The sequence below is a fragment of the Mastomys coucha genome, unplaced genomic scaffold (assembly GCF_008632895.1).
Source record: "Mastomys coucha isolate ucsf_1 unplaced genomic scaffold, UCSF_Mcou_1 pScaffold22, whole genome shotgun sequence".
Classification (NCBI taxonomy): domain Eukaryota; kingdom Metazoa; phylum Chordata; class Mammalia; order Rodentia; family Muridae; genus Mastomys; species Mastomys coucha.
Genome location: NW_022196905.1, coordinates 69076171 through 69094435, shown reverse-complemented (window position 1 = coordinate 69094435; position 18265 = coordinate 69076171). Strand labels below are relative to the sequence as shown.

At 37.2% G+C, this 18265-nt stretch overlaps 1 protein-coding gene across 7 annotated transcripts in view; it reads left to right on the top strand.

Moving 5' to 3' along the window:
- Positions 1 to 18265, top strand: part of Clock (clock circadian regulator) — a 78370-nt gene that overhangs the window by 37448 nt on the left and 22657 nt on the right. For 6 of the 7 annotated variants that reach the window (XM_031342782.1, XM_031342781.1, XM_031342780.1 and 3 more), the window contains 8 exons: positions 2337 to 2426; positions 8307 to 8427; positions 11271 to 11384; positions 11520 to 11638; positions 14401 to 14483; positions 14703 to 14809; positions 15571 to 15718; positions 16245 to 16320. In XM_031342782.1, coding sequence (XP_031198642.1) covers positions 2337 to 2426; positions 8307 to 8427; positions 11271 to 11384; positions 11520 to 11638; positions 14401 to 14483; positions 14703 to 14809; positions 15571 to 15718; positions 16245 to 16320 — 858 coding nt within the window. The remainder of the gene's footprint in view (positions 1 to 2336; positions 2427 to 8306; positions 8428 to 11270; positions 11385 to 11519; positions 11639 to 14400; positions 14484 to 14702; positions 14810 to 15570; positions 15719 to 16244; positions 16321 to 18265) is intronic. The other variant, XM_031342783.1, reaches the window with a different exon arrangement.

Genomic DNA, 18265 nt, shown 5'->3' with positions numbered 1-18265 from the left:
AGGAAGATGATGTAGGTGAAAGGCAGGGAGTTCAAAGCAATGAACAGTTTTCCTTTGTTCATAGAGTAAGAGGACAGGAATAGCACACATGCTGTGGAATAGTCTGCCACATTTCTCCAGTCACCCTTCTCAAGGAACTTCTCTTCCTCTCCTCAAAAGATTTCCATGACTTGGCAAGCCGTTGAAGCTCTTCTCGGCAAGAGAAAAAAGCAGTCTTTACCTGTAGAAGTGGGCTAAATTACTAAAGTTTTCATTGCAGTTCATTGTCTTCACAGAGAGATACCCTGTGGATCCTAGCAGTGTCTTAACAGCAAGTATTGTCATCGTAGTGAAAGATTATTTGCTTTCAAAATTGATGGTCTTTTCATGTGAGAAAGCATAGGTTTTTTTTCTTTGCATGAATTTGACTCTGCACAGTAGCAATCAAGTAATTACTGATTAAATTGTAATAGGATGATACTGGAAGAGTTGGCTTCAATTATAGATTTCAAACCACTGGTTATCTAAAAATAGATTTGTTTGAGTTGTTCTAGAAAATAAGTAATTATTAAAAATAAGTTGTCTCTGGGACCCATCTCTCTCCTGGTAGTAGTAGAGAAGAGGTGAAGAAGAATATCCTTTATTATACAATAAAAGCAGCTAGAGACTGGGATATAGTTTCTTGACAGAGCACTTAGGATTTTTGAGGCCCTACATTCATTTGCTATCACTACAAACAGCTGTAATAGTAATAAATTGAGCTGGACATGGTGGGTCACCAGAGTTCAAGGCCAGTCTAAGCTATGGAAGCTATTTCAAGACACCTTTACACACACACACACACACACATACACACACACGCGCGCTCTCCCATATCACCACCACCACCAACAACAACAAAAATAAAAAGCAGCTTCGAGTGGTTGCTTTGACCCCTGTTCCCATCCTTTATGTGTCACACATGTCACAAGGATGACAGAGACATTCAGTTCTTACCAAAGGCAGTGAGCCTCTAAGAGAGCTGTGTAGCTAAATAACTTTCAAGTTGTATTCTTGATCTTTCTCTCCTTTAGCCTACAAATGTTACTCTTTGCTTTAGTGTTTTTGGTTTTCAGTATGTTCTTTGGTACATGAGTCCTTTAAAATAATTGTCCTTCCTCTGTTACTTCATTGTCAGGTTTATGAACAAGTTGTAATGGCCTCTTATTATCTATTTGTTTTAAATTCATTGTGACTTGCCTTCCTGTTGGCATTACTCTCTGAAAAATCACAGGACTTGCTCATTGTCTTGTCCCTTGTCCTTTCTGGTCTCTGTCCTGTCCCTCTTCCTTGTCCAGCTCTCTCCACACCAGTTTTTGCCTTTGTCATTTCTCTGGCTCTTTTCTGTCTCTTCATGCTCATATTTCAGTGATTCTTTGAAGCTTTATCTTTGGCCTGCTTCTTTATTGAAGGTCTCACCTTTTGAGCTCCCACTGCTGTGATGGCTGAGGTTGTCAGAAGGCATGCTGGGTCTTCTCCTGAAGATAGTTGTATTTCTTAGCACGTGTGTTAATCCTTCCCTTTCCTCCTACTGCTAATTTCATTTGGTCTCATTAATTTTATGATTATCCCAAGGCAGGTTTTCTTGACTGAATTCTTTGTTTTATATATTTCTTCCAAACTACAAATACTGGAATATAGCTCCCTTATACAAAACCTTCTGCTGACTTTCTTTTATGTACAGAATAAAGATACCTTTTTCAAGAGTTTAGGCTTGCTGGGTGGTGGTGGCGCACGCCTTTAATCCCAGCACTTGGGAGGCAGAGGCAGGAGGATTTCTGAGTTCAAGGCCAGCCTGGTCTACAGAGTGAGTTCCAGGACAACCATGGTTACACAGAGAAACTCTGTCTCAAAAAAACAAAAAAACAAAAAAACAACAAAAAAAAAGAGTTTAGGCTTTATAAGATTCAGGCTCAGCTTAGTTTGGGGGGGGGGTGCTTAATCTCTGTTCCTTCGTTACATTCCTACACTTCAGGCTCATACTTCTGTGTATATGTTATGAGATGTGAGCATCTCCAGATACCCACTATACTGGACTTATTACAGAGCATGTCATAGAATGTGTGTATGCAGTGTAGAGGCAGAACATTGATTTCTTACCTTTAGAAACCAGCTTCTAATAGATAGCCAGAGTAATATTTTTCCCTTAGAAACATCAAAAAAATCACAAAAATTAATATACTGACAGCAATTTTGACTGCTGTCATTTTGACTGTACTCTGAATAGTTCCACAATACATCCTTTGTCATTTATCTTGTTTCTATCCAGGAAAGTGCTTTGTTCTTTTCCCTTAACTGACCATTATGTTTAATTTCAGGCTCTTGATGGTTTTTTTTTAGCGATCATGACAGATGGAAGTATAATATATGTATCTGAGAGTGTAACTTCATTACTTGAACATTTACCAGTAAGTATGAAAATCCTATAATCTCTATTATTTAATGTCTATATAACATATTAGAATTCACTAGGAAGTAGTCCTTGAGAGTGATATTTGAACAGTGGTTGAAGGGTTGGGATACAAATTCCAGGTGTGTTTTTGTATTAGTGTTGCTGTTTCACAAACCAGTCCTAAGTTCTTCATCCATAGCACCTAGTAATTTAACCTGCTGTTCTTCCCTTTGCATTTTAATGCCAACTTTGTAGTGCTTGCCTTTTAGCCTGATGAAAATATTATATCAAACAAAAAGCAAGACAAAAAAATCTTCTAGCCAAATTTCTACTGAGATACTTCTTGCTATTAGCAGAACTAGTAAATAATTTTCTCAAAAGAGTGACTTACAAAGACTATAAATAGTGGATGCAGAACTTGTGTGCAGTGTGAGTTAAAGTGGGTGCCCTGGGTTGAGACTGTAGCTCAATGATGTTTAGTATGGGTTAGAACCCTAACTAGGAGCAGTGCAGGGATGAAGGAGGAACAGACACGAAAACATGTATAATGAGTATGGCATCCTTAGGGTTCTGCTCCTGCTCCCTCCATAACTCAGAACCTGGGTACAGTACTAGGGGAGTGGTTAGCTAGTCCTGGTTGGTTCCTCCAGGAGAGCAGTCAGTCTCAGGCTGAATATATTCAGGAGGAAGAAGCTGAGGGTACTAATCTTTGTACACATGGATTGATCCTTTATAAACACTCAGACTCCAGAGGAAAGCTTTGCCATTTCTCTTCAGCCTGGCCTATATGCATAACAGATTTGCCAACTCCCCATGGCCCAGGTCCATGTCAAAATACACATTTCCTAGGGTTTCAGTCATTGAGAGCTTTTTCTGCTTTCTCAGTGAGTGAAGAATTAGAACTACATTGAAATTTTGATTGACATGGTAAATACTTTAATTGTGTTTGCTTTTTTACTCAACCCATAATTATTGAGCATTCATTCTGTATTGAACACTAGGCTAAGTGCTATCTACAACTAAAGGATTTTGAAATGATTTGAAATTTTTATATAATGTGTATTTATATAAGATGGGCTTCTGATATGAAAATTCTAATATTTTTAAATTACTCCTGAAATGTTCATTCTTTAAAAATTTACAACAGTGCAAAGTAAACCAACCTGTAAATATTTCTTTTTAAGAATATGAAAAAATAAAAACAAAAACCAAAGCAGACAGACAAAAACCAGTATTCCCTTCCCTCTGATTTCTCTGCTGCTTATTACCTGAATATATAGAGTGGACTCTACATTAAAAATGCCAGACAGTACAAGGAAAACTGTTTACTGAAAGTCAGGCAGTAAGCATTGCACTATCTTCGTATTAATTTTAAGTTTTATTGGTATGTATATGTGACTGTGTTTCTATGCCATTTCCTTATGGGTACCGCCAAGGCAGAGAAAGGTGCTGGATCCCGGGAGCTGGGGTTACAGGTTGTTGTGAGCTGCCTGATGTGGGTGGTGGGAACTGAACTCAGGTCTGGACTCCGGAAGAGCAGCAGTCAGTACTCTTAAATACTGCGCCATCTCTCTAGCCTAGTGTACTTGTTTCTAAAAGTGACTTGACTTTACTGCCTTTCTGAGGGCTTTCTTCTGAAAAGTACAAATAAAGCCCAAATCTAAAGAATGATTTGAGAGTAAAGCATGAGACTGCAGTAATATATAAGTAATTTCTCATGGGCAGAGAGAAGATTGGATCAAGTGAATATTCTCTCTGTTTATGCCAATGTATTTATATATGTTACTGAAGTCTCATGCTTTACTCTCAAATCATTCTTTAAATTTGAGCTTTATTTGAACTTTTCAGAAGTCTTTTTAAAAATATTTGCCTAGTAAGAAAACCTGGTGAACAGGAGAGGGGGTGCTAAAAGCCTGGACTGTAGTTTCATTGGTAGAGCACTTACCTAGCATACACATAGCCCTGTGTTCCCTCCCCAGCTTTTCAAAAACAACAGCGGACACGCCTTTAATCCCAGCACTTGGGAGGCAGAGGCAGGTGGATTTCTGAATTCGAGGCCACCCTGGTCTACAGAGTGAGTTTTCCAGAACAGCCAGAGCTATACGGAGAAACCCTGTCTCGAAAAACCAAAAAAAAAAAAAAAAAAAAAAAAAAAACAAAAACAAAAACAAAAAAAGCAACAGCAATAAAACATCGTCATTTAACAAAAGAATGGTAAATTCCAAGGAATTAATCCCTTTATAAGACCAAGATATGATTAATTGAAAATGAGTATAGTTATGTGTTTTGTTTTGTTTTACAGTAGTGTAGTTGTACAGTGCTAAAGCCAGGAATTTGTATCTCCTTATTTGTAAGAATACTGGCTGGTTTTTCAGAACCACTCAGTAATTACTTATTGAATTAATAAAAATGAATTGGGTAGTTGGCCATCTTAATTATTCCTTTTAATATGTTTCTTAGGGCCTTGAGAGATGGCTAATTAGTGAAGAGCCCTTGATGTTCTTGGAGAGGACCCAGGTTTCCCAGCACTCACATCAGGTGGCTTAGTTCTGGGGATCAGCAGTGCACACATGTGGTGCTCATATATATAATTTGGAACACACATACCCATTAAATAAATAATAAATAAAACTTAAAAAAATACTTTCCTAATTTGAACAGAGGGCATCAAGATTCTCTGGAACTAATGTTATAGACAATTGTGAGCTGCTATGTGGGTACTGGAAATTGAATCTGGATCCTCTGGAAGAACAGCCAGTGAATGTTCTTAACCCACTGCTGGTGGATCTTTTGTGTGGGATAGTTTAATTACATCTTGAAATGGACAACCTGACAAGTCTGAAGACACCAAGTATTTGACGTTAGTAGTAATCCCTCAGTACAGCTTCACTTGACCATTCCCTCCTACTTTTGAAGAAGCTTTTATCCTTTAGAATTAATTTTAGAATTACAGAGAAGGGCACCAGGTATCTCTTTCTCATGAAAATAATTGCAGGAGTGAAAGAATCCAGAGAGCTGGCATTTTCTTTTTTCTTTTTTTTTTCTAAAAACGGGAGAGTGCGAACACGTTTTCTTTTCTTCCATTTGAGTTGTACTTGGTAACTGAGTGGACCTGTTGTATGTGTTCACTGGGGGACATAATGCCAATGACTTTTTTTTAATGTCAAAATGTGTTAACTTTAAGTGCAGTGATCAACAGAATATGAGGAGTAGTGGTTAATGGAAAGTTTGACACTGCATGAAGCAGTGGTGAAGCACTACTTGTGATTGTACTCTTGGCTCTTCATTTATGTTCTTATCTTTGAGGAAGCAGCTGATGCCTGTGTATAGATAGAAGAACAAGGTTAGATAACTGCAATCATAATGTGGAGAAATAAAACTAGAAAATGTTGTTGGCAGAAAACTAGTTCTCAATTGACATTTTAGTTCTTATTTCAGATTTATTTATTTTTTATCAAGACTATGTTATGCATTCTGATCTGTGCTTAAATATTTATACTTTGTCAGTAAAAGATGATTTTCTAGCATCTAGTTATTCAAATGCAAGAAATGTTCATCGTTATTTTAGCACTAATGGCTTTTTACCTTTCCAGAAGAATTGCTCATTAAAATACAGATGTGGTTTTGGTATGGTTATCTCTTAAGCTATTATCAAATGACTCCTTGGTCCCAGATAATTTTCTTTATTTATATCTAAGGCACAGAGTTTAATGTACCTTAATTGGCAGGGAAGAAGATAAAGGTATAAAAGATAGGACCATTTTAGTCATTATGGAGCAACAAGATATATACATTTAAAGAACAAATACTCCCCTTTGGGCATAAATATGAGTCATCAGTTCTAAAGGAATTTATTTGTATTTGTGGTTTGAGTTTTGATATGCTGTTTTGAAGGATGTGATTTTTTGAATTTTTAAAAAATATTTAAAATAGAAGCACATTTCTCCCTCCATTCTCTTCCTTTTAATTCCTCCCATGTCCCTGCTTACTCCATTTCAAATTGATGATTTCCTTTTCTTTGATTGTATATATAATCAGGTCAGGAAGCAGGAGCTGATGCAGAGGCCATGGAAGGATGTTACTTACTGGCTTACTTCCCCTGGCTTGTTCAGCTTGCTTTCTTATAGAACCCAGGACTACCAGCCCAGGGGTGGCTCCACCCATGATGGGCTTTCCCATCCTTGATCACTAACTGAGAAAGTGCCTTACAGCTCGATCTCATGGAGGCATTTCCTCAAGGGAGAGTCCTTTCTCTGTGATAACTCCAGCTTGTGTAAAGTTGACACACAAAGCCAGTGTTGTTTGTGTATATATTATCTTAGGGATGACCTTTTGGTATTGAATATCAGTTACTGGGCTCATCCCTGTGAAAGTTTAATTCTCATTCTCTCTGTAGTCGTTAGTAGTTTATAGTTCTCTTTTAGATGTAGGGCTCTATGAGAGTTCTCCCTTTCATAGTAGCATATCTACTGGTGTTATCATTGTATAAGTCTTTTTTAGGCAGCAATACTGTAAGGATGTCATTGATAGAGCTTTCTTGTCATTATAGGAGACACAATCTCACAGCTGACTTCCTGGTCCTCAGACTCTTAAATCTTTCATTCCTTTCTTCTGAGATGTTCCCTGAGCTTTAGGCGCAGGGGTCATGTTGTAGATGTATCCATTGGGGTTGGGCACACCACAGTAAATTGTCTGCATTTTAACACTTTTCTTTATAATGGTCTCTGTCTGCTGCTGCAAACAGACACTTTTTGGTGAGGGGTGAGAGCTACACTTACGTGTTTATATAAGGATAAGTTTTAGGATGCAGTTAAGTAGTGTGCTGACCTAGTAAAGTGATTACAGTAGGTTCTCCAGTAAGATCCATGACCTCACTGGCTGAGAGTACTTGGCTAGGTTTCTAGTAGCAGGCATGCTTTCTTAAAGGAAGTGATCTGAACTGTTCTTGGAAAATGCAAGACAATGATGTGGAGTTTGCCAAAGCTACTCCACTTTCATGTAGTAGAGAAGACTTTGACCATAGAGAAAAGCAGAAGTTATGTAAACATGGAAGATGGTAAATCACACTTTCTCCCATGATTTGTTTTTTTTCCTTAGTTTGTTTTAGAAATTAGAGCTATTCAGATACAAAAGGAAAGGGCATCTGCTTTGCCACCATAGCTCTACCTCCTTGTCCTATAATTAGAGCAGTTTGGAAAGTGAGAAGCTGCAGGAAAGGTGAGGCTGCTGAGGTCTCCCTGTCAACGGCTACTCAAGGATAGGAGCATCATATTCTTTGAGTCCACAGCCATCACCTGTTAAAGTTTCCTGACATTTGTCAGACAACTGTTGATTATTGGATAATAAACAGCTATAATAATGATAATTACGTACTGGCTGTCCATTTTACACAGGGCTTTGGCAGTGTGATACAGAATAGATGCATGGAAAAGGTGAAATAAAAATGGGAGGAGACGTTGGACTGTCGCAGAGATAGTGATGTCAGATCTCCTTCACGTAGCTTGTCATTATTTCTGGATTTGTGTATGATGTCACCATTTAACAGTGGTTTGCATAAATTACAAGGCTGTGGCTTAGAGCCTATAATTTTCTTAAATTTCTCAGTTCCATTATATTTTACAATGTTTAAATTTGGTGAAACTAAGGTTTTTGAATACTGTGTCTGGCTTTCAGGATCACATTGATCATGAATCTGATGCCTGGTATGTTAGCTTTCTCCAAGTTCTCAATCTCAATCTTTTAATGTGAATTTGTAGCTTAACTTTATTGATTTTTTTTTTATGGGTAATTCAAGATTAAGCGCATGCACCTCTGTTACATAATAGCTACTAGATGTGTTAGAGATAAATGCCTCACAAAGTGCTGCTGTATAATTTTTAATTTTTTTACTTTTCAGTCTGATCTTGTGGATCAAAGTATATTTAATTTTATCCCAGAGGGAGAACATTCAGAGGTTTATAAGATACTCTCTACTCATCTGCTGGAAAGTGACTCATTAACCCCTGAGTACTTAAAATGTAAGTAGATGCTACTCAGCAGGGATGCCAATCTTATATTGGGCAAGCATTATGCTTTACTTCTGTAAGTTTATGAAGACCAAAACATGCTTAACTAAATTAAAATATCACTATTTCATGGACTTTGTCAAGTGCTTTTAAAAGGGGTGTGTGTGTGTGTATGTGTGTGTGTGTGTGTGTATATATATATATATATATATATATATATATATATATATACCTATATATATGATTTGTGTTCATTTGAAGATACCAAATCTATTCTAGTGTACAGTGAGGTCTCATCTTGTTTGTTATAAGAAATTGATCACAATTATGCCAAAAAACTGTAGTGTATAAAAAGATGGAAATTGGCCACATTTTAAATGAAATCTTATTCTATTTAATGAAATAATCTTTACTGGATATGTTTAATATGATTTTTAGAGCACCAAATATAGTTAAAAAAAATAGTTCCTGCCATCAAGTAACAAAAACCATCAAGTAGTGAGAAGTTTCTATAGGTTGGGCTAGCAGTTGACTGGAATTTTGACTGCCTTCAGTCTTGCTGTACAGGTTTCCTTCACAGTCTCTTCCACACTAGACACAGTGACGGGACACATTTATTTGGGTTCATTGTTTAGTGATGTCTCACATGCTGAGGAGGACTTGGTAGAGCACGGCTGTTTACATGACACCTGGGAAAGCAGAAAGAGGAAGGAAGGAAGGGCTTAGGGACATATCTGCCATGGCCTGTCTCCTCCAGGTTGCCATCCTCCTACAGTGTCTAGAGCCTCCCATGGTAGCACTACTAGCTGTGGTCCTTTGTTCGGACAGTGTTGAAGTACTCACCTAGAATGCACATGCCCAAACAAACCAAACCAAACCAAGCCAAAACACAAAACAAAGAAAGTATTGTGTGTCTAAATTTTGTGTGTGTGTGTGTGTGTGTGTGTGTGTGTGTGTGTATATGTATGTATGTGTATATATGTATGTGTGTATATATATGTATCTATATGTGTGTATATGTGCATGTGTATATATTTATATATATATAATTCTTTTTGTGTGCCCAATTAGTTATTAGATTTTTTTATTATTATTATTATTTTTAAGTTGTATTTATTTAATGTATAAGTGTTCTGCTGCATATGTATCTGCCTGCCTGAAGAGGACATCAGATCCCCCCATAGAAGGTTGTGAGCCACCATGTGTTTGCTGGGAATTGAACTCATGACCTCTGGAAGAGCAGCCAGTGCTCTTAGCCTCTGAGCCATTTCTCCAGCCCTTTTTTATTATTTTTAATTAGCTTTAAATTTTGTCTGGTAGTAGTGATATTAGTTAAGTTAAAAAATTCTATTTGTGTCTTCAGATTCTATAATATCAAGAACTAAGATACATATACTTAATATATACATAAAAAATATGTACATGTGTATATCCACGTTAAGAATGGATTTTCTTTCAGAAGGGATTATAAAAAGTTAGACATGGAGATTTAGTTGGAGCCTGGATATAGTTGTTTACAGTCAGATTTGCTTTACATGGGTCCTTAGACCATTCTAATATAGTACTTAGAAAAAAGATTTGGGCTGGATTTAATATAGAAATCAATTTTATAGCTTTAGGCAGTATTTGAAGTCACAGAGTGAATGGTGTTACTTGAGGTAAAAGTGTAGAGAAAGGAGAAGTAGAAAGTTGGCACTCAGGTCCCAAAGGACAAGGAGCAGAGCTGCTTTCAGGGACCCTCAGGAGCAAAGCTGCTTGGACAACTGCGTAACAAGCTTCTGCAAGGAAAATAGTCCTCCTGCTTTCAGGATCTGACAAGTCTTAGCTCAGCAGCGTGCTGATGGCCTCTGAAAGCCCTGGAAGGAAGAGTCCACGGGCTAAGATACTTTGCCTAGAAAATGTAGTAGGCTATTTTAGCTGCAATGGCAGTGGGTGGGTACAGATGATATGATTGTGAAGGAGATGAGGCAGTTATAAAGGACCTGTATCCATCCTGTAGTGTTTAATTTTATTCTTTACACAATAGAGAACCCGTGAAGGCCATTTGGGTGGGTGGTTTGTAGTTAGAAGGGGAAAAATCAAGGATGAGAATTTTGAAAAGGGCAACTGTATAGTTAACACTAGAAGTAAAGATCGAGGAAAAACCATGATTGATAAGTGGGTAGATCAAGTTGTAAGACTAGGTAGAAAGAATGAGAAAAACCACTTGAGTGGTTTTTACAGTGTGAATGTCAGTAATTTTTGGGAGAGACATTGCTCTGAAGGTGAGATAACGGTAGAGGAATGAAGACATGGAAACAAGGGTGCATTTAAAATGGATGGAGTGAGTTCTCTGGACCTGTTAATAAATTAGCATAAAAATGCTTCGTGTAATGATGGAAGACCTGATCAGATTTAAAATTGTAAAGAACCACAGAGTTTGCAGTTGCTAAAGGGATGAATAGCAAGTGGCATGGCCCTGGTCCTAAAGAAAATGAAAGAGACTACTCTTGAAGGTAAAGATGGGAACCACCAGTAATTTTAACACCTGGAAGCCTGAAGCAAGGAAGCTACATAGTCCAGGCCAGACTGTTACTGAGAGAGACCCCACCAAAAGACAACAGTGATAGCAAAGAAAGGGAGGCATTAGCTTTAAATAAAGGAGAGTGTTAGCTTTAAATGGAGAGCAAAATATTTTTGTGAAATTAGAATGAAAAGTGGGACAGGAGAAGAAATGAAATGGAGATTAGTTGTTGGCCTGTGCTGGTTGCAGTCCTGTGGTACTCTGCTGTTAATGGTCTTAATGAAGTGCAGTGGAACACTTATGTGGGAGAAAATGACTGAGAACTTACCCAACTTTTTATCACTTATTTCAGCAAAAAATCAGTTAGAATTCTGTTGTCACATGCTTCGAGGAACAATAGACCCAAAGGAGCCATCCACCTATGAATATGTGAGATTTATAGGAAATTTTAAATCTTTAAACAGTGGTGAGTTAAAATGTTTCTTTTATAATGTATTTTAACTGGCTGTTTTTATTTTTCCAAGCTCTTAGATGCTTAAATATCAGTAATGAGTATATGTTACTGGATTAACCAATGATACATGTCTCCTTGCTATTTTAGTATCAACTTCAACACATAATGGTTTTGAAGGAACTATACAACGCACACATAGGCCTTCTTATGAAGATAGAGTTTGTTTCGTAGCTACTGTCAGATTAGCTACACCTCAGTTCATCAAGGTATGTTTCTGATTTTAATTGCTCTAGTGCATTCTAGTTCATAATATGAGATTTGGTTTTGTGAGATTTTTGTTATCTTCAGAAGGCTGAAACTTCTACCAATATTGAAGTAGTTGTGGCCAGTGAGTTAGTAAATATGTTTGAGCTCTGTATTTACCATAGTTACTTACTGCATTCTCTGCAGGTATCGCATGGCAGTGTATTACCATAGCCCTGCTTTTCTACAGTCTTTAATGTGTGTCCTTTACTATTAGTAAAGAAGTTGGAAAGAAGTCTAGGTGAATTTAAAAAAAAAAAAAAAGAAAAGAAGAAGAATGTGCTTTACTGGGTATAATTTACTATTTTGTTCTTTTTTATTAACTTTTTAATGTGTATGGATTTTTTTTCTGAATGTTTGTTTACGTACCACGTGCATGCCAGGGAGGCCAGAGGAGGGCATGCCTGAATGCCCCTGAGACTGGAGTTACATACAGTTGTAAGTTACCATGTCAGTGCTGAGACCTGAACCAAAGTCCGCCTAGAGAGGAACCACAGTTCTTAACTGCCTGCCGAGCCATCACTTTAACCAACCCCTGCTCTTTGATTTTAAATTATGTATTTTTATTTCTTGCATCCCGTAAGCAGATGTTTAGTAGGGAAGTAGAAACGTGAACTGCCTCAGTCCTTAGAGACAGGAAAAAAGCCAGGATGACATTTAAAAGTTTGGGTGACAGCATAGTATAAGGCAGGGCCTTAGCAGCCTTATTTATAATAGCCAGAAACTGGAAACAACCCAGATGTTCCTCAGCAGGGGAATGGATACAGAAAATGTGGTACATCTACACAATAGAGTATTACTCAGCTATTAAAAACAATGACTTCATGAAATTCTTAGGGAAATGGATGGATCTGGAGAATATCATCCTGAGTGAGGTAACCCAATCACAAAAGAACATACATGGTATACACTCTCTGATAAGTGGATATTAGCCCAGAAGATCGGATTATACAAAGTGCAATCTACAAACCACAAGAAACTCAAGAAGAAGGAAGACCAAAGTGTGGATACTTCACTCCTTCTTAAAAGGGGGAACAAAATACCCATGGAAGGAGTTGCAGAGACTAACTATGGAACAGAGACTGAAGGAGGGACAATCCAGAGACTGCTCCACCTAGGAATCCTTCCCATATTCAGTCATCAAATCCAGACACTATTATGGATGCCGGCAAGTGCTGGCTGACATTAGCCTGATATAGCTCTCTCCTGAGAGACTCTGACAGTGCCCGACTAATACAGAAGTAGAGGCTCACAGCCATCCATTGTACTGAGTACATGGTCCCCAATGAAGGAGCTAGAGAAAGGACCCAAGGAGCTGAAGGGTTTGCAGCCCTTAGTATGAACGACAATATGAACTAACTAGTACCCTCAGAGCTCCCAGGGACTAAACCACCAACCAAAGAGTACGCATGGTGGGACTCATGGCTCTAGCAGCATATGTATAGCAGAGGATGGCCAAGTTGGTCATCAATGGGATGAGAGGCCCTTGACCCTGTGAAGGTTCTATGCCCCAGTGGAGGGGAATGCCAGGGCCAGTAAGCAGGAGAGGGTGGGGTGGTGAGCAGGGGCAGTGGGGAGGGAACAGGGGTCTTTTTGCTTGTTTGTTTTGTTTTTTATTTTTATTTTATTTTTTTCAGAGGGGAAACTGGGAAAGGAGATATCATATGACATGTAAATAAAGAAAATATTTAATAAAAAAAAACCAGTTTTCATGTATATGAGAGAAAGAATAGTCAGAATTTTACGTTAGAAACGAAAGCAGAGGCAAGGCATGAAATTTGTTCTGTCTGAGGCTTTTCTCCATGAACAGATTTCATCATGAGAAACCATAGAAGAGTTTTATTCAGGGAAGTTGTTTGCTGCTCATATTTGAGTATTACTAAGGTGATGGTCATGGCTGACCCTGAATAGAGGCAGATTGAAGGATGGGAAGATAGCTGAGATGCCATGGTGGTGAGGTGTCAGTAATGGTAAGAAGTAAACTTCGTCACTAAAGCTCAGGGAGGGGGGCAGATTCTAAGACACCTAGAAGGTCAAATTAGAAGTGTTTATGGGCTGGAGAGATGGCTCATTGGGTAAGAACACTTACTTTTCTTACAAAGAGCTTAGCATCAATGGTGAGCTCACCACCTGATGTAACTCCATCTGTAGGGGATCCAGTACCCTCACCTGCCCTCTACAGGTACACATGTGACACACAAACAGAAAGACACATACATACACATAAATAAAAACAAAGCTTTATTAAAAGAAAACATTTGGTTTGGCTATTTTGATTATTAAAGAATGTGTTCATTCTAGACTCTGATGAACAGAAGTGACACCATTGATGAGATGGGAAGTTAGAAGCCATTAGACACTGAGAAATGGAAGGTGCAAACCAGAAAAAAGACCTGAGTTTCTAAGTAGGCTCTTAGGCATGTGAATAAGTGAGAGTGCACTAGACTGGAACTACTGACCTGAGGCCAGCTGGCATCTGCTGGGTGCTGCTGTTTATCTGGTTTTGTCTCAGGTGATTAGAAGAATTCTTAGGGATCAAACTTAGGACTTTACAAACTCCAGACTAGCACTTTGTATCGCCAGCTGGTTACACATATGTTTAATACTAAAATCTAAAACATATAAAAATTTGTCTAAATGAAAGTGAATTTAATAATGACAATATTTAATGTTTTCATAGACATAGAAAATTACTTCTAAATTATACTTGTTAATTTGTTTGTAGGAAATGTGTACTGTTGAAGAACCAAATGAAGAGTTTACATCTAGACACAGTTTAGAATGGAAGTTTCTATTTCTAGATCACAGGTAACATCACCTTTAAATTTAACCAACCCCCCCCCCCCAAAAAAAAAACAGGCAATATTCATGTAATTCTGGATAGTAATGAACTTGAGGAACATAATGAAGTTTGAAATTCATTATCCAATTTTGAAAAAAATTAAACCCATTCTCCAAATGAATTTATCTGTATTGTAACTTGTGGAACATTGTAATACTAATATCTATTATCACTATATAATTTAGGGCACCACCAATAATAGGCTATTTGCCATTTGAAGTCTTGGGAACATCAGGCTATGATTACTATCATGTGGATGACCTAGAAAATCTGGCAAAATGTCATGAGCACTGTAAGTAGATCTTAATGTTTCTATTGAGAACTATTTAAAAACACACAAGTAGACGCTTTGTTCTATTAATGAAAGACACAGAAAAGACTTAGAATTGTTTTTATAAATGTATACAGAAGGTACAGGTTTATACTTGACCTTGGTCCTAACATACAAAGGAAAATCTTATAGTATATTAAAGAAGTACATAAAGTTTCCCAAATCAATTTAATTACAAAACCCAATTTTTGCTTAACATCATTTAAAATACTTTAGAACCTAACATTTGAAATAGTTTGAGAAACTTTACTAAACAGTTATTTCAAATGATAACAGTGATGTTATTCTGAGTTTTGGTTAATTAAACCTTTAAAATTAAAAAGCCTCAGATATCATACATGACAGTATCTTTAGGAAAAATATTATGATTTTTAACTGTTGCTTTATATGTGTTAAATATCTAGGCAAGTTAACAGTATGACTTTCAGTATATGGAATTTATTGTGAATGAAAAAAATGTATAAAATCAGCAATAACTGACTGTAAAGTTGGAATCTGGGAGTTCTGATTATTTAAGGGACCTTAAACTGATTCTTAAAAATATTCTTTGTAGTTGATACATATTTCTGAAAAAGCCAAAAAATAATTATATCTATATAAAGAGTTAAATATAAATGCCAGCTTTTGTTAAAAAAAAATTGAGATTCTTCCTAGCTGAGTACAGATCAATGAAAAATATTTGTCTCTTTTCTTTCTTTCTTTCTTTCTTTCTTTTTTTGTAGTAATGCAATATGGAAAAGGCAAATCATGTTACTATAGGTTCCTGACCAAAGGACAGCAGTGGATTTGGCTTCAGACTCATTATTATATTACTTACCATCAGTGGAATTCAAGGCCAGAGTTCATTGTTTGTACTCACACTGTAGTAAGGTAATAACTTGAAGAACATTTGTAAGGTGTACTAATAGCCAAAGAGAATATTTATGTGATTTTTTTTTTTAATAAATGATAGTGATCTTGCCCCAGTTTTAATACTTAATATTTTTGAATATTAAGCTTACTTAATAGGTAGAAATATGATATAGGTAGTATGTAGATATGTAAGACCTGACTTGAGTATTGTGCTATATAGCAAAAGTTGTACCAGCATTCAAATGCCAGTGCACTTCCCGCAAAGCAAAACCCAGGTAGTGTGCCCATCATTCATCCGTCATTTAGTTTCTCTTCATTTAAATGCTTTGCTCCTACAGAGCATTTGTAGATTACCTAATTTGTAGAACACAGATTGAATTTACGCATTAAGCTGTAGATATGTATTAGATTTGCATAGCAAATACAGAAAGTACAAAATTACTGATGGTTAAGTGAGATTCATAACAAATACCAATTGATTGCATCTCTGCAGCATTTTAAATAAGCGACCAACCACTTAAAATTTGATTCTTTCTATTTATAGTTATGCAGAAGTTAGGGCTGAAAGACGGCGAGAACTTGGCATTGAAGAGTCTCTTCCTGAGACAGCTGCTGACAAAGTATGTTTCTTACAGTCTCTTTTTTTTAATACCTCGTTTCCCAATAATTTCTGATAGAGATTTGATTATCCTTTATAATTTTTATTTTGAATTTATTATTTAAAATCTCATTTGCATCTAAAAGAGAATCATATTTTGGTATTTAAAAGTTAATTCGGTGAAAGAATTTTGGAATTAGGTTAATAGTAGGTAACATGGCAGGTTTGGGTCAAAAACGAGGATGCTTGAATTAAGCTGATTGGCTTTAAGATATGACGAAGAATTAGTGGCTGAAGACTAGTGAAAGATTTTAAACAGGCAACACTAAGGAAGAGTTCCTGGTGTTGGGCTTGAGTAGAGGTGCTTTGGGAATACTAATTATGGGGGAATACTGAGCCAGAAGTCACCACAAGATTGATGCATGACCACAAGTCATAAACCATGTGACATATCAAGGTATGTTCACTCCACACCTTGAGCTTAAGGAATGTAGGCAGGGACAGTGCAGCATTAGTAGGAGGACTCTTCTTCATCCTGTGAAGTTATGGTTTCAGAGTCTGAAGACAGAAACCCCCACTTCTGATGGGACCTACAAGGAGGTTGGTGAGGTCTTGTGTTTCAGACAGATGAGTAAAGAAGTATTCAGAGCCAAGGTAGAAACTGCAGAGTCATTTGTTTATTATGGACTTTGAAGGAGGCTGAGAAGCAGTGATAGGTATGCTCAACAATACAGGCTGGGAAAAGCTGCACATTAATGAAGGAGGAGATGAGGCATTGGGGCTCTGCCCTCCACCCTAGAGTGAGGAGCTGTGAGATCAGGTATTTAGCATTTACACATTGGCATGTATGCAAGCGATGGTGTGTCACCCTGAAATAAAGATGCATACTTGGTTGTTGTTCACTGCTGCATGTAGAAAGACCTTAAGGGGACACTGATTCTATTTTAAGTGTTGGGTAGGTGAGGAAACACTAGTTAGTATATATGTTATATCCGAGGTAGGATTTTGCTTTTGGTTTTGGTGAAATAAGTGTTCTCATCTCTGTAAGCCAAGGCTGTCAGTTGAGAAGAAGGACCACAGCAATTTATGTAGAGTGGGAAAGACTCGGGAAAATTCTCAAGAATAGGGACATGAGCCCCTTAGTACACTTGGGCAATTGTACTGACTAGAATTGAGCATACACTTGAAGTGAGTGGCTGTGACAAGCCACTGCAGTTGTTCCCACAAACCCTTGAGCCTGTGAGCTGTAGGAACAGGAAGTTTGGTTTGAATTGTCATTTTAGTCTGTACTACGTATAGGTGCTACAGTGTTTACTGTCCCAAAGCAGAGACAGAGTGACGGAGGGAAGTTTCAGAAAAGAGTCATGGAAAGATAAGAGGAAAGGACAGGGCAGTGGGTAGTTCATCCTCATAGTAAAATCCTGGGGAAGTGTCAAAATTGAAGATTCGGAGCAAATGCTGAATCCAAAGATTTTACAGAATTTGTAAAATAAAGCACTATCTTTATTCTGTTACTTACTTTGTAAAATTCCATGATAAAAGACAGTCATAATGATTTTAAGAGCACACTTCAGCATTGTAACATTCCCACTGTTAATACAGCTGTCACTACTGCCCACAGAACCTCCTCAACCTCTTAATGTAAACTCTCTGTTAAACAACTTTCTGTACCTTTCCCTCCACCTCTTTTCAACTGTGGCTTTGTTTGTTTGCTTTTAATTTAGCTACTCTGAGTACTGTGAACAAACTCATAAAGTATTTGTTTCTTTTTTTTTTTAAACTTTTATTGCATTATGATGAGAAAAGTTACATGATTTCAATTTATCTGAATTTGTTAAAATTAAAAACATTTCAATTAAATATAATTGAATCACATTCTTGTTTCCCTTTTGTACCACTACTCCTCCCAAAGACCCCCCTTCAATACCTACAATATCTTTTTTGTCATATTCCTTAAAATTTATAAA